General features: G+C 34.1%; 1 protein-coding gene across 1 annotated transcript; it reads left to right on the top strand.

The window, feature by feature from the left end:
• Positions 1-884: 884 nt before the first annotated feature.
• Positions 885-16749, top strand: LOC127137936 (pentatricopeptide repeat-containing protein At4g01030, mitochondrial). Its single transcript, XM_051064342.1, has 7 exons — positions 885-954; positions 1361-1491; positions 1575-1885; positions 2114-2221; positions 4764-4840; positions 7817-8276; positions 13414-16749. The coding sequence occupies exons 1-7, from the start codon at positions 885-887 to the stop codon at positions 16325-16327; spliced, it is 4071 nt and encodes a 1356-aa protein (XP_050920299.1). The 3' UTR covers positions 16328-16749.
• The last annotated feature ends 1291 nt before the right edge of the window (positions 16750-18040 follow it).

Below are 18040 nucleotides of genomic sequence, written 5' to 3' on the forward strand. Positions count from 1 at the left end.
ACCACACATGTCCCTAAAATGTACAAAATGGATCAATATTTATCCATTAGTTATGAATTTAGTGATCAATTTTTAGTTTTTATGTCGTTATTTAGACGAAAAGGACTAACATGATACATTTTGAAAAGTTGAGGGACCAATATTGTATTTGTTGTAATATACCTTAAAACCTCAAGTGTGGAAAGAGAAGGAAAATGACATATTTCGGTACTGGCATATTTTCAAGATTGTTCGCAGATCTGTTTGTTAATGGATTGTGTTTTGTGTTTTGTTTTAGATATGTTGGATCTTAGCAATTATAAATATATATTTCTTCTATTATTGCATGTGGGATAATATTGAAAACTTAAGAGTTAAAGGGAGAAATAAGGGTTTAGGGTTTAGGGAAACCTTTGGAGTTATCTAGAAATATTAGACAATACATCTAAACATCCTGGATTTGTGTGATTACTATATTGAGAGTTTGAGAGATTTTGAAACACTTGGGGGTAGAAAATAAGATTTGTTCTTGGGAACTTTGAATGATGTTTTCTTGTAACTCATTTTTAGTCTCTTGTAATTTTTTTTAGAGTATATTGAATTAGTGAGCTTCTCTCTTCCCCAGACGTAGATCATTTTATCGAACTGGGTAAACAACCCTTGTGTGTTTCTCGACTTATTCTATTTTCTTATGCCAAGTTAATTCACTTTCTAATTGCATTAAAGGTTATTATTGTTGAAGGCCATTTGTTTGATTGTAAATGTTATTTTTGTCTCACAATTAAACTTCTTGGTGTGATTGAACTCTAATTAATTTCTTCTGAAAGAGTTTTAATTACTCTATTGATTTCACAATAAGTGTTGCCCACCGTGGGGAAAAGGGGTATTGCTTACAAGTGAGCACCATGGGTAAATGGGAGATTGAGAAATTTCCCAGAAACAACGATTTTAGGGTTATGGAAAGTAAATATGCAAGTAACTTTAATTCAAGAGAAGTGTATCGATGCGTTGAAGGGTGAAGAATCAATGATTGCGTGTATAAGTAAAGTAGAAAAGGCCGAGATGATGGATAAGGCCAGAAGTTTAGTTATTTTGTTCCTCAAGGATAAAGTTCTAAGAGAATTCGTCTGGGAGAAAGCTACGGTTGTTATGTGGGCAAAACTTGAGTCATTGTATACGATCAAGTGTTTGGATCACAAGTTATGTCTGAAACAACAACTATATTCACTCCTAATTATGGTGAACAAATCAATAGTGGAGCAATTGACAAAATTTCACAAGATTATTGATGATCTTTAGAATATTGAAGTGAAGATTAAAGATGAGGACAAGGCTCTACTCTTGTTGAGCTCATTACCTTGATCTTTTGAACACTTTAAAGATGACATACTTTATCGAAAGGAAGGTACTATTACTTTGGATGAAGTCCACATGATGGTGAAATCCAAAGAACGTTCAAAGGAGAAAGATTTGAATATTGATGATAATGGTGAAGGCTTGATTGTCTTAAGAGTAGGAAGTGAGCATAGAGGGATGTCAAAATAAAAAAGGTTTGACAAGTCAAAGGTAAAATGCTATAATTGTTATAAAACTAGTCACTTCAAGAGGGATTGTCCTTAGAAAAGGACAATTATGATTTTGTTCAAGTTACGGTTGCCTTAGATGAGGATGGTTATGAGAGTGTTGGTGCACTAGTAGTGTCGAGTTTGGAGACTCAAGATAGTTGGATCTTAAACTCAGGTTACTCTTATCACATGTGTCCAAGAAAAGAATACTTTGAGACTTTGAAGTTAGAGCAATGTGGAGTAGATCTTCTTGGTGACAATAAGGCTTGCAAAATTCATGGTATTGGTACAATCAGACTTGAAATATTCAATGATCGTGAGTTTCTTCTTCATAATATGAGGTATGTTCTATAACTTGGGCAAAATTTGTTATCCAGAAGCATGTTTCATGATCTAGGCTATTTCACTAAAGTTCAATGTTGGGTGTTGAAGATTTCGTATGATGAAGTGATTGTAGCTAAAGAGTCTAAAATATGTGATCTATATATTTTATAAGGTTAAAATGATATTGTTCATTCATTATCAACTAATGAATACCATCATGATAATAATAATCTATGTGATTTTAGGTCAATGTATGATGATTACTTGGAAGTTGTTTCGGAACACTTTAATGAATTTCACAAAAGACCAGAGAAAAAGGCATTAAACCACTTATTTGTCATTGAGTTTCTAGGGTAAGGATGATGTCAAAGTAACTTACTTGTTTGGAAGAGAGTCATATCAGGGGAAGAAAAGTACAAACCAAGGGATAAAGCTTTTAGAAACTATGGTGGATAAAACTTAGTTTGAGGTGGTGTTTCCTACTATAGATACTAGTATTAGTGAAGGAACAATCACAAAGACTTATAATTATCATTTGAATCATGATAAGGTAAGGAGAGAGATTGTAACATCCCAAAGGGATGGTTATGCTAACCAAAGGCTAAATATGCATTGAATGCGGTTGAAGGGTTAGAAAATTCAGAAACATTGACCTTTAGGGATGCATTCGAAAGCAGTTGGAGTTAATGATGGTTGAAAAATCATACTTATAGGCCTGTTAGATTACCTAGGTAGAAAAAGGTGATTGGAAGCAAGTGGATGTAAGTAGCGAGATCAAGGTTCAAGGGTGGATTAAACTTGGTCAAGGTTGTTAAATAGTGGTTCAAGATTTAGAGAGAGCGACAAGGTGGTTGGTGGTTAAATTGACATCACCATCGGTTTCAAGTCAAGGTGGAGATTATTGTAATATTTCTTAAAACCTCAAGTGAGAAAATATAATGAAAGATGACACATTTCGGTACTGACATATTTTCAGCTTTGTTCGTAGATCCGTTTATTAATGGATAGTATTTTGGGATTTGTTATGGATATATTGAGTCTTGGCAATTATAAATATGCATTTATTATGTTATGGTGTGTGTGACAATCTTTATAACTTTAGAGCTAAAGGGAAAAATAGAGGTTTAAAGTTTAAGGAAACCTTTGGAGTTATCTAGAAGGATCAAACAATACTTATAAACACCTTGAGTTTTTGTAATTACTATATTGAGAGTTTGAAAGGCTGGAAAACACGTGGGGTAGAAAATATAGTTTGTTCTTATGAACTTGGAATGCTTTTTTCTTGTAACTCATTTGTAATCTCTTGTAACAACTTTTGGAGTATAGTGAATTAAAGAGCTGCTCTCTCTCTTAGACATAGATCATTTGATCGAACTAGGTAAACAAACCTTGTGTGTTTCTCGCCTTATGCCAAGTTAATTCACTTTCTTATTACATTAAAGGTTATTATTGCTAAAGACCATTTGTTTGGTTTCCATTGTTCTTTGAACTCTGAATAATTTCTTCTGAAAGGGTTTTAATTATTCTATCAATTTCACAATAGTATTTTTTGAAGTTAAGGGATGAAAATGAACTTTGAGATCAAATCAACAGATCAAAAAGGGTATTGAGCATAAATATTGGGATTTTTATTTTATTTTATAATAAAAATAATTGTAAAAGCATTTTTAGAGTTGGGTAGTCCGCAAGGCGTCTAAGATCGGGCTCAGGTAATATATTTTGAGCTTGACTCTGTAAAACCCGAAGCCCGTTAGGGACAAAGCGCTTAGGGTTAGGTAGCCCATTTTGACAACTTTTTCATGGATCGTCAGGTGGTTGAGTCTCTTATGATTCTGATTTTGAAAGTTGATAGTGCACACACTTTCAAGGAATTTTAGCCTATTAGCTTATGTAACATGACTTGTATGTTGGTCTCAAAGGTTTTGGTGAATCACCTTAGGTTGATACTTAGTGAGATTGTGAGACCTCAATGGTGTAACTTCATTCCAGGTAGAGGTATAACTGATAATGCTATTATTCTCCAAAAGATCATTTACCATATGTCAATGTCTAAGACGAAACAAGATGATGTTATTTATAAGTTTGATCTTGAGAAGGATTATGAAATAGTGTAATGAGATTTTCTTCGTCAAACCCTCCTTTACTTTAGATTTTCTTCTAGAATCATATTTTTGATCACGAGATATGTCTCCTCTACTTATAACTCTTTGTTGTGGAATAGGAGGATAAGGAGATCCTTTATCTCCTTATCTTTTTGTTTTTTTCATGTAAATTTTTTGCGATTTCAATTGTTAAAGGAGTTCAAGAGGGTCAAAGGAAACCTCCACTAATCACATATGATGGTCCTAAAATATCTTATTTTTTATTTGAGGATGATGTGTTACTGCCTACAAAGGCAAAATCTTCCCAATAATAGTTCATTGATAAAATTTTGGATATTTTTGTTGTTGTTGTTTTAGGTCTAAAAGTGAGTTTAGATAAGTCAAGAGTGTAAACCTCTAAAGTTGTCAGTAAATCCACTAAAGGTGGTATTGAGCAGCTAACCAATATCAGGTGTATATACCAGTTAAAAAATAATTGACATTCAAAATGAAATATAGACGCACAAGAAAAGAGAATTTAATTAAAATCTATGATAAGGTAGCTTTGAAACGTGCTTCTTAGAAAGATAGAATCTTGAACAAGCCAATGCATTTTACTTTTGCCAAGACTATTCTTACTTCTTTTCCCATTTCAATATATTTGTAAGACCCTTGATAAAGTTGTGAAAAAATTTGTTTGGTGTGGTAAGCTGGATCCATCCATACATATGGTTGGTTGGTAAAATATTATTAATTCTAAAAATTTAGGTGGTTAGGAATTCCTATGACCCGATGCAAAACACTTATTTGTTAGGAAAACTTGTTTGGAGCTTAGTGGAATAAAACAAGAAACTTTGAGTCTCACTATTAAAGATAACTATCTCTTTAAAGGTAATATGTTAAATAAGAAAAAAAATATGACTTAATTACATGGAAAGTCACCATTAAAGCTCTGGATATGTTGAAAGAAAATTTAGTTTTTCATACAAAAGATGGAGATACTAATATTTGATTTCAACCATGGCTCTCAAAACATCCTCTTTTTGAGAATTTCCAAGATAAATTTCTCTTCAACCTACAAGGTTGAAGATCAATCATCTAAGGGTTGATGATAGAAATATCATTGCAGGCTTAAATTTTTCGGTTCCCTATGGAGTTACTAATTTGATTCAAAGATTACAACTGATTTTTGTTACTTCAGTTGAAGATTGTTGGTTGTGGAGTAAAAATATGAATGGTGAATATATTACCATAATCGACTTTCACTGAATATCATCCATACATCATGATTATGATTCTAAATATTAATCTGTAATTGAATATGGAAGCTACCTTTTGTGATAAGCGTTCAATTTTTATATGGTAGATTTGTCATAACTCACTTCAAACAAATTGTGTCTTGTAATATCGAGGTGTTATTGTTTCTCTCATACATATCCTTATTGTGTTAAACAAAAATTCAAAACTAATGCTCACTGCTTATTGCTTTGCCCACAAATTATATATTTATGGAGTGAATGAGACTTCCATATATCTCTATAAAGTTTTTTGAAGTTGATAATACGAACTTCTTAAATTCTATACAGAACATAGTTTTCGAGGTTGGTAATATAACTCATTTGATTATGTGGAGTATCTAGTGCACAAAAAATTAAATTATCTTTGAAGGAAACTAACCTCTTAGAACTAATTCAAATCTATTTGATTAACAAATGCAACTTTTCCATCCACCATATTTTCAAAGAAGGAAACTCTTGCATAAATATTTTTATTAGGTGTTAATCACATAGAATCTTTTGTGATGATGCATGAGCAGCTGTGTTGTCTTTCTTTTGCATTATTAGAAAATATTATAGAAATATCATTTATTTCAATATAGTCCTTTATTTTATTTTTTTATATTTTTTTTCTCATGTTACAACAATAAAACATTAGAGATGCTTGCATCATTGATCATTTTATAATTAAAGGTTATGTAACTAATTGCTCTAAGAAAATGTTTAATGAATTTATAAAAAGAAAATTTGAATTTTAAATACAAATAAAGTTTTGTTAAAGTAATAAATACATTATAAAAAATGTCAAAAATCAAAATTAAACATTAATATTACACCTAATGCACACTCACCCAGCCACTTAAACTTCTACCTCTTTAACACTTGAAATCTGAGTTCCAAAGATAACCTTATCCCGAAATCTCAAATCCCCAGGCCCCAAAGCTTAACCCAAATTCTAACATCAAATTTTTATGGTACTTACTAGTAACAAACTCGTGCTATCGCACGAGTTCGCGTCTGGATTCATAATACGCTTTGTCAACTTTAAATTCATATTTTCAAATCATTAACATTTAGAGAATTACAAATATAATCTAATATAGTCCACCAACTATGATTCCTTTATCCAAACAGTACATTCAAAAACAAATGTAACATGAATAAAACATTTAATAGTATGGAGTTATTATCAACTTCAAAAGGCAACATGTCAAGATCTCCAAAAAAATCTCTCAACTAAATCATAAAACCTTGAAGTTCATCATTGCAACAATAAACATTTTTCTGTTTATAAAAATATTTGTAATGGTTTATAAAATTAATTGTATTGGATACTCTGTCATTGCATATTTTCGGTCGAAGAAACATATCAAAATAAGTTAAAGAGGGGCAAAAATGAAGAATACAGATCAAAGAAATATGCAAAAATGACAAAGTATGAAGAAACAAGGACTTAGTGAAAATATGAAGGAAAAAGGAGCAAAAAACACGCAACTACTGGAATAATCACGCGCAACATCGCATGTGTGGTATGGAAGTTTTGTCAGCATCGTGCGCGCGATGAAAGCTGTCACGCGAGCAATAGATTCTTTTATGGGCCTATTCTGACGCGTTTTGGACTGATTTGACAGCTATAAAAGGGAGTTTTTGGCATATTTTCAAGGGTTCTTAAATTTTGGAATGAAAGTGACGGTAAAGAGCACCAATGGGGCGATTTTGAGAGCATTAGAAGTCATTGGAGGCCACTTCTTCAAGGATTTTCAGATGTAATATTCATCTTATCAATTGGTATTTTATTGTATCGTTATGAATGACTAAACATCTCTAAGCTAGGTTTTGTTTGATGAACTTATTTTGAACCTGTTGGGACATATGTTTAATTTGTCATTGCTTCTTTTGCTTAATTATTTTTATGTGAGATACTCTTTAATTTGATCTTGAGCACATATGGAATACTGACCATTAGTCTATGTGTTGGAACTAGGGCAATTCTTGTACTTACGCTGGTTGAATGGGGATAGGAGACCTCGGGTAATGGCATTTGAATTAACGTTGTATTGCATCGCCTAATTCCACTTATGCTGGTTGAATATGGATAAGAGACCCCGAGTAGGAACTAGTGAGCTATACACAAAAGGATTGGGTATAATGGTTGTGTTAATTCACCGTTGAAATATAATGACTTTCTCATTCATGTAATGCATTAGACATCAATAAGGAGAAATAATGGATTCTATACAAAACCTGACTGCTTTCGTATTAAGTCAGAACAAATTTTATTTTTCGCATCCAAACTAACCCCCCCCCCCCCCCCCAAATTGTTATTTTTTATACTTGCACAACTATTGTTTTGTTAAACAACAGTCCTTATGGAATCAATATCTTTTTATTATTGCGACACTATTGGTGCACTTGTCGAGAAGTCATCAAGTTTTTATCGTCATTGTCGGGGACTGTTGATAATTTTAACAACACAACGCTCGTGCAACACTTTAATTCATTTTATTTTAAGTTTACAGTAGTTAATTCATTTTTATTTTTTTATTCGAAACACTATTGTGGGTATTTAATTTCTGTTGGTGCATTTCAGGTTTAAGAATAGAGAAACCCACCATGGTAGAACCAAGAACACAAACTATGGAGGGCTACTGCAAGCCTACTGATGCAACACAAGTTTCTCTGGGTTATGTCCCAGCCACCCCAGTAAATTTCAACATCAAATACTATGTCCTTTCAGATCTTAGAGATAAGCAATTTAATAAGAACACAACAAACGACCCATGGGAACATCTAGTGTGGTTCTACGATACAGCATCAATGTGTCAACAAGAAGGTATTATCGAGGATCGGGTTAAACTTAAATTATTTAGCTTCTCCTTGGTGGGGGAGAGCAAAGGGTTGGTTTTTGTGCCTTCCAAACGGAGTAATCAGAACTTGGAGAGAATTGGAAGAAAAGTTTTTGGAAAGATTCTTCACTATAACACAAGGAAGGCTGGAATTACACACTTCGAGCAGCAAGAAACCAAATCTCTCTATGATTCTTGGGAGAGGTTTAAATTATTGGTCCCCACCGAATTTTATTTATTCCTAAAAAGGAAAGGAGATATATCGATAAAACCCAAGAAAGAACGACAATGATATTGGTCATCACAACCAAATCAGGATCAGGAGTCGATTACGCAAGGGAAAGGTATTATCACCCCTCATATCCGTTATACTCAATAGGAACCATTAGGTTAGTTGTACGCGTTAATGTTAGCTTAGAAATGTTAGACTTCTCGAGTGATTATGAGGGAAAGAAAGAATAAGAATAAAATAAGAGAGAGATATTTTTGGATTTTTTAATGTGTCTAATAAGATTTACAAATTTTGCTCCTACGTATCTCTGGGTGCAATAGAAAACTCAAGACTGACGTAGTTATGGGTAGAAAATGTTTGTTTATTGGTCTATTTTAGTGAAAGATACTTTGTGTCAATTGATGAAAACATTATTGGCTACCCAAAACAAGTGGAGAAGGGAACGTTTGCATCACGACCGAATGGATTTACAAATCAACATTTGTGGGCAACGTCGCAAGCTTACTCACACGTTCAAGTGGGTGAAACATTGTTTTGCACAGTCTTGAAAAAAAATACATTTCATTTGAGAAAAGTGTTTGAGGATCAATCGCACAATGACGAGAAAATAGTTTGATTGGTTTGAAGTATTTTTGGATGATGAGAGAGTTCAGAGAGGCGATAACTACATCTCGGTTCCTAACTCTCGGGAGTTCATGTACTACACCCACTCCTTTTTCATCTTATTTGCAAAAGGGTTTTGATAATTTTAGATACTTTTTGAAGTTTGGCTTGAGAAAGCGCACTCAAAACTAGTCGAGGTTTATTAAGCGTTATGGAATTGATTTGAAGATGATGAGTGTTTAGATTGACGAGAACTACATCTCGGGTCTTAACTCTCAGGAGCTCGTGGACCACACCCCGTTCCTTTCATCTCTTTTATTGAAAAATGTTGAATAATGGTTACGTGTTTTTAATTTTTGATTGGGAAAATGACTTGACATTGGATCAAGCATTTGATGATCGATTGCAAAAAAATTGATAGAAAGGTTGGAGAGTTTGAAAATGGTAGAAGTGGATTGAAATAAGGGTTTGAAATGGTTTGGAGATGTCTTTGAGAAAAATTCTCGATGTTGGATCGAGTTTTTATTTTTTTGTTCTTTTTGAGAAATGGTTGATTTTATTCTTATGTTATAAACTAACTAAACAAAGCAATAAAAAATAAAACGGTAAAATTATTATACGTCATGGGAATATGAATACATTTTGTCGAATGGGGATAGGAGATAATGAAACAATTAGAGCAAAACTTAATCAACAAATGCAAGCAAGTGAGCATACGTGCACGAAAAAAGGTCTCGTTGTAAGAAGACCAAAGAGTAAGCCATATGAATTGGAGATAGCAAACACAATGTCATATGCACAAAACGCGTTCCTTTTAAATCGAAAGAAGTAAGAACAAAAATGAAACGTGCACGGATCAGTATCATGATGCGAGGGTGTGAGTGGATGTTACATAACACAGGGATATGCAAGGCAAATGGAAGTTGAGTTCGAACTGAATTTAAACAACAACGATGTTGGATCGTTGTATGTTATCATGAATCGACATAAATGCTAATGTGCAACGTGTCATTGCAAAAATGTAATGTGAATGGGAATGAACTCACACACTCAATCGAATGAAGTTATAAAGTGAGGTTTAATTCGCATAATGACAAAGCAAATGGTATCAAAACCGATTTTAAGTAAATCTCACAATCGACAAATAAAATTAGCAAAAAATAAGGAAATACAAGAGAAACTCTAGGTAATATGCTCAAAGCCGATTTATGCATATCGACAATAAATGGAATGTCGTATGTAAAAGGTCATAACACAGAAAAATACCATTAATATATTGATAAAAATCTGACGGCATAACGAAATTAAAATATCAAATCTGCGAATTGAAAAATCTAATTTATCGCAATGAAGTAGAAACCAACAACTAAAATCATAGAACCACAAAACTATTCTCAGAGCGTGGGAGGTGCAATTGATAAAAGCAAGAGCGAACAAGATAAGTAAAAAGTGGACCTAATCTCTTAACATTCATATCGCCCAAAATTTGAACTTATTTTAACACCTACATATAATGATACTACATATAATAACCATAATGTGTAAATAAAATAAAACAGAACAAATAAAAGTTGATTTGTCAAACCAAGATTTTAAAACATAAAATAAAAATAATAAATAAATAAATAAAATAAAGGTAAGAAACACAATGTGAGGTTTTTCCTTCTCAACCCATATATTCAAAACCTCTGTTTTTTCATGAAACCATGGAGAAGATTAACCTTAAAAACAAATCTGATTTTCATAAGTAAAGAATCAACACCAACATCATAAACAACTATTAAAATGGAAGAAACAATATACCATGTCCATGTAGTGCTTATTCAGAATTGTTCGTGGTGGTGCGAACTCGTTGAGTTGTCGCGTGCGTAAAGAATGTCGTCGTCGGTTGTGAAACTCAATGGATGTCATGGTTGCTTCGTCGTCACCAGGAAATGAGTGAGATGTAGGTTTTGTGTTGTATTCGTGGTAGAGATTTTGATGTGGTGGTTGCGGATCGGAAATGTAGCGGATGGAGTAGTTCGAAGGTGTTAAAGGGTGGATTTCAGTGAATAAGTCAGCAGAGGGAGAAGTTTGGTTGTTAAAGAAAATGAACTAAGTGGTTGAAGGGATGCTTTATGGTGGGTTATTTCAGGCAACGACAAGTTTGAGGTGCGGGTGTTTCGCGAGTTGCAGAGGGAATTTTGAGAAGATAGTGATGTGATGTGATGTGAGCGGCTGGACTGAGTGGTTAGGGGAGGGAGAAGATGATGATGTGTGGCGAGTTATGGTTGCCGGAAGAGAGTTGTTGAACTAGTGATGGAAGTGTTTCGATTATGGTGGTTGGTGGAAAGAAAGTGGAGATTGAAATGGAGGTTGATGTGGGTTTTCCGACGAGCTTTACAAGGATGATGGAAGATGTTGTTAGAGGTGGAAGGAGACGGTCGGATTGTGGTGCAAGGAGAGGGTGGTTGCAATGGTGATTTCAAAGGTGGTTGTGAGTGGATGATGAAGAAGAAGGATAAACAAGGGAGGAAAGGTTAAGGCCCTAACAATTCTCACGTGATAATTGCAATTTCCAATTCAAAATTTCATCAAGCCCCTAACAAATGAGTGTCGCGTGGACTCATTTTAAGAGAGGTCATTGCATCATTTTTCATTGCCAGTATTTTTTGTCCGTTTTGAATTGGGACTCCAATTAGTGGACGCCACATGTCACTCTATTGTTGGCAATTTTCCTTTGATTTTTCTACTTCTTTCATTATGTATTATATCAATTAAATAAAACTAGATAAAACAACATAAAATTAAACTAAATAGTTAGTCAATTCTATCTAATTTTTCTGAACAATTTGACAAAAGAATAAAAATAAAATGGCTGAATATGAATAAAAGGCAAGCGTAAAAGTGCTAGAAAAAATAAAATAACCGCACCATAATGATCAGTGCGAAATAAACTTTTCGAAAACATATAGGTTATTGTCAAAATTTAAAATAAAAAATGACTGGTTAAAAGACTAAGACGAATCAAAATGTGATCGAAAAAGTAATCAAAAAAATAAATCGGGCACACTAGGTTAAACTACGCGAAACGTAAATTAATAAAACTGATGTTTGCAAGCTCGATTTTGAAAATTTCCGCCCACTGATTTGACACACATTTGAAAATTGATTCAACTGATCTGTCTGTAGATCCAAAAATTTATTTCGACTTATGCAATATGAGATGAATCTTATGATATGCAGAGAAGCAAAAACTATGATGTATGTATCGATTCGGTGATTCAGAGTCAATATTGGAGTGTGACACCCCCACCTTCATCAACTTTAACAATATAGTATCACCATTATCATCTTTTACACAACATAAATATCACAAACAACTTTACCAACCACAAAATCGCCATAACCAAACACAGTAACAAACTAAAGAATCTAAAACAAAAGTAAAGGAGAGAAAGAGAATCAAAATTAAAAGAAAAGAGGGAATCTGTGTTTTTTCGATCGCTGAAAAATCTTCCAAAAATTGCCCAGAATGCCACTGCGCGTACACGCAAAACTATTATGTCCGACCACTGCATCTATGAGGAAACTCCGGCGAACCAAGAAAGCTTCGTCGCAAGCCACAAAATGCTCCACCACATGAAACAACCTGACACTGCCGCGAAATCGTGCTCATAACTCGCTGGAAAACCATGTTCCATTTCTGAATCAGACAATCGCGCTGCCTATTTATGGATCACAGTCGCCACCTCATCACCTTTCATCCTCCACTGGTTGGTTTTCTTTTTGCATTCGTTCTTTTCATGTTCACGATGCTTTGGTCTCTTTTTTCTAAAGAAATGGAAGTTTGTGAAATGTTTGCTCCATGTTTGAAATTGATTATTTTGTCTGCAAAATGAAAATCCGGAAAATGAGACGTCTTGTTTGGTGTACGTAAGTGAAATAACTTTATTTATAGACTACACTACGTTTGCTTTCCCAAAGGATAGATAGAAAAACCTTTCAATTTTATGTTTCTTAAGTTGCTCATTGATACACTTCATATTTCTCAATGTGACCATTGAGTTGTTCAACACTCAATGCATTAAGGAGATGATATTTACATGAAGAACATGACAAATAATTGTCGTATATGATAAAGTAAAGTGGTAAATAATACTCTCTTCGTTTCTTTTTAAGTGTCATTTTTTTAACTTTTTATACATATCAAGGAAGCTAATCATTATTTTACTTTTCAAACAATATTTTTTCTTTTATCTATAATAGTCTTAATTATTTATTACATTCATTTTAATTTTTCTCTTTCTATAATAATTACCTATGAGTAATTTTGACAAAAGTGCAGTTAATATTAACTTGAACTTTACAAATGACAATTAAAAAGAAACAATATATTTTTCAAAAAAATGACATTTAAAAAAAACAGAGATACTAGCTAAAAAGTAAAAACGTTAATTAAATTAAATTAAATACGTTTAAACGAATATAACCTTATAATTAAAAAAAAACATAAATTAAATTTAGTAGTCAATTTGAAAAACATGTTCTTTTAATAGATAGATTCATTCATTCCAATGGACATTTTGCAATTTTTTTGAAGCACCAAATCTTCATGGATAATCTATCTACTTTTCACCATCTTAATCCTTATTCTCATCAAAACCCTAAAAAAAATCACATGCTACCTAAAAGCCGTTCACCCCCTTCAATCTCTCTTCCAATTCCAGATACCCATTTCCCCCCTTCTTCTCCTATTCAATTTTCACCACAAAAAAATTCTCCTTTTTTTCACCCTTTTGATGAATTCAATGAGTTAAGAACTTTGAATTCTGTCAAAGAAATGCATGCCCAGATGGTTAAAAACCCTAAAAATGTTAACTTTACTACAATGGATGGAACTATCATGAGATACTATTTGGAGTTTGGTGATTTTGTATCAGCAATTAAAGTGTTCTTTGCGGGTTTTGCAAGGAATTATCTTCTCTGGAATTCTTTTATGAAAGAATTTGAAAGTTTTGGAGGTGACCCATTTGAGATTCTGGTGGTTTTCAATGAATTGCATAGTAAAGGTGTGGAATTCGATAGTAAAGCTTTCAACTTTGTTCTGAAAATTTGTTTGGCTTTAAGGGAATTATGTGTTGGTTTGGAAATTCATGCTTGTTTGATCAAGAAAGGGTTTCATGATGATATACACTTGAATTGTGCATTGATCAATTTCTATGAGAAATGTTGGAGTATAGATAAGGCAAATCAAGTATTTCACGAGACTCCATATCAAGAAGATTTTTTGTGGAATACAATAGTTATGGCGAATTTGAGGAGTGAAAAATGGAAGAATGCCTTAGAATTGTTTGGTAACATGCAGAGAGTTTCTGCAAAAGCGACTCCTGGCATCATTGCCAAGATGTTGCAAGCATGTGGAAAATTAAGAGCTCTCAATGAAGGAAAACAGCTTCATGGGTATGCTTTACGATTTGGACTAGTTTCGAATACTGTAGTTTGCAATTCCATTATTAGTATGTACTCTAAAAACAAAAGATTCAAACTAGCTAGGGCAGTTTTTGATTCGATGGAGGTTCGTAATCGTGACTTATGGTCTTGGAACTCAATAATTTCGAGTTATATGGACGATGGCTGTTTGAGTGATGCATTCGATATTATCGTCGAAGAAATGAAGTCTTCCGGTATTAAACTTGACACTATAACTTGGAATTCGGTTTTGTCGGGCTATGTTCTCCAGGGGTCATTTGAAATGGTTCTCACTAGTTTTCGGAGCTTGTGTAATGCAGGCTTCGAGCCAGATTCATGCTCGGTAACTAGTGCTCTAAAAGCAATTATTGAATTAGGTTTCTTTAAATTAGGGAAAGAAATCCATGGTTACATAATGAGAAGTAATCTTAACTGTGATGTCTATGTTAGTACTGCATTGGTGGATATGTATGTTAAGAATGATTGCTTAGAAAAGGCTCATGCAGTGTTCCGGCACGCAAAGAACAAAAATGTCTGCACCTGGAATTCTCTGATATCAGGTTACTCCTTCAAAGGACTGTTTGATGACACCGAAAAACTATTGAATCAGATGGAGGAGGAAGGGGTAAAACCTGATTTGGTGACATGGAATTGTTTGGTGTCAGGTTATTCAATGCGAGGCCGGATCAAGGAAGCTTTGGCAGTGATGAATCAGATAAAAAGTTCCGGAATTACTCCTAATGTGGTGTCTTGGACTGCTTTGATATCAGGATGTTCTCAAAACGGGAAATACACCGATGCCCTACAGGTTTTCAGCCAAATGCAAGCTGAAAATGTAAAACCCAACTCGACAACGATTTGCAGCTTACTTCTTGCATGTACAGACCCGTCTCTGTTGAATAAAGGCGAAGAGATTCACTGCTTTAGTATGAAACTTGGGATCGTAGACGATATATACATTTCAACAGCACTCATTGATATGTATAGTAAAGCAGGAAAGTTAGAAGTAGCACATAATATTTTCAGCAAAATTCAGGAGAAAACGCTTCCATGTTGGAATTGCATGATGATGGGATATGCTATACATGGCCATGGTGAAGAAGTAATGATTCTCTATGATGAGATGCGCGAAAAATGCATTAGACCTGATGCGATAACGTTAACAGCTCTTCTATCTGGCTGCAAGAATTCAGGTTTAGTCGATGAAGGATGGAGATACTTTGACAGTATGCAAGAAGATTATAATATTATTCCAACGATTGAGCACTACTGTTGCATGGTAGACCTACTTGGAAAAGCTGGGTTTCTCGATGAAGCTTTGGATTTCATCAAAACTATGCCGATAAAGCCGGATGCGAGTATTTGGGGTGCTCTTCTTGCATCGTGCAGAATTCACAAAAACATTAAGTTAGCAGAGATTGCAGCAAAAAAGCTTTTCAAGATGGAACCGAATAATTCTGCTAACTATGTGTTGATGATGAATTTATATTCGAGTTTAAACCAATGGGATGGCGTGGAGCGTCTTAAGCACTCGATGATTACTTTGGGAATAAAAAGTCCACCTGTTTGGAGCTGGACACAAGTTAATCAGAGTATTCATGTGTTTTTGACAGATGGAAGACCACATCCAGAAGAAGGGGAAATATATTTCGAGCTATATCGATTAATTTCCGAGATACAAAATCTTGGTTATGTGGCTGATCTCAATTGTGTATGTCAGAACATTGATGACAATGAGAAAGAGAAGATTCTTCTGAGTCACACTGAGAAGTTGGCAATGGTATATGGAGTGATGAAAATGAAAGGTGGATCACCAATTAGGGTTGTTAAGAACACAAGAATCTGTTGCGACTGTCATACAGTTGCAAAGTACATTTCTTTGGCTCGAAATTGCGAGATTTTACTTAGAGATGCTGGCCGTTTTCACCATTTTAAAGATGGAAAATGTGCTTGTAATGATTGTTGGTAAAGAGAGACCAAAGGAAATTATGGAAAGTGTGCTTGTAATGATTGTTAGTAAAGAGCGACCAAAGAAAAATACTTTTAAGCATTTCTTGCTCTTGTGGAGGTCTAGTCATGTCGCAACGGTAAGGTTGATGCCTTGTGACAGAAGGTTCTTGATCCGTTTCTTGTTCTTGTTGAGGGCAAGTCTTGGCACAACGGTAAGGTTGGTGCCTTGTGACAGAAGGTTCTTGATCCGTTTCTTGTTCTTGTTGAGGGCAAGTCTTGGCGCAACGGTAAGGTTGATGCCTTGTGAAAGAAGGTTTATGAGTTCCAAATCTGAAAGCAACCTCTTCGCATGTGGAATGTAATGTTTGCGCAGCCTCGCGTGCTGGGTCACCCATGTTATTTTCTCATCTTATATCAATGGAGAACAAAATACTTAATCAAGGAATATAACTATGTTACTTGGAAAATGAAGGCTCTTTTCAATGTTTAATACAAGGCTCCTTAAATTTCAATCTTCACCTTAAATAGTTTACTTCTTCAGCAAGGCACGCGAAAAGGTTGGAACAGAAACATTACTTGGGAGTCAACATCATCACCATCGGGATACAATACCTGTTTCAAAATGATTGTCGTTTTAGGATACCATACCTGTTTCAAAATGATTGTCGTTTTAGGAGAAAAAAAATTTAAATGAATTTTATTCTCACTTTTTAATATAAATTATTATTATTTTTTTCAATTGTGTCATTTAATTAGTATTTTTGGATCAAATAATAATTTTATTCCAAAAAGAATGATAATACACAAGTCGATCTAACGATCCAGGCTCTACAGGCAGACAAACACAACCAACAAACATCAAGTTATATTTCTCATACAAAATCTAGCTCATACAAAATCTAGCTAGCTAACTTTTTGTTGGTCTCCACATGCCAGAGCACATTTTGAATAATATATGTGCTTCGAAGCTCTTTAGTATTATGATTATGGAAAACAACTTAGTTGCGAATCATCCAAATCGAGTAAACTATTTCTGCAAGTGTACACTTCAACAGTTTAGAATCATCCAAATCGAGTAAACTATTTCTGCAAGTGTACACTTCAACAGTTTAGCTCTGCTGCCTTTACCTCTCGGGATGATGTTACACTAATGCAACTCACTATCCCATCCTTGAGGAACATGATTATAATTCAACCAAGCAAGGACTTGGCTCTAAACTCTTTTAGTTTCTTCACATTCAAAGAATAGGTGGTTACAAATCTCATGATCCCCACAATACAAGCACCTACCATCCGTTACAATCTCGAATTTACTCAATCTATCTTTGGTTGACAAGTCAACCATAAAGTAAAAACAGTTCTATCTTTGGTTGACAAGTCAACCATAAAGTAAAAACAGTTCTAGGTCTAGCAATGTTCCCAAAGAAAATTTTTCTCCACAACACTTTGGGTTTAGTACCTTATAACATCTTTATACATCCCCCGAGTTACATACTTTCCAGAAGTTTAGAAATCTTTCCAAGTTGTCGCCTGCAGAAGAGCATCTTTGTGCTTAAATATGACTTTAAGGATCCAAGAGCTATGCATGGCAGGTTGGAAAGTTGGAAAGTTGTCACGTCTCTATTTTTTAATGTATAAGTGTATCCAATGGATCCACAACTTATTCTCTTTGGCACAAACAATTACGGTTCCATTATAGAACTGTTTTAAAATATTTTCTTAATAGATGCAT

This window comes from Lathyrus oleraceus, chromosome 4, assembly GCF_024323335.1.
Source record: "Lathyrus oleraceus cultivar Zhongwan6 chromosome 4, CAAS_Psat_ZW6_1.0, whole genome shotgun sequence".
Taxonomy (NCBI): Eukaryota; Viridiplantae; Streptophyta; class Magnoliopsida; order Fabales; family Fabaceae; genus Lathyrus; species Lathyrus oleraceus.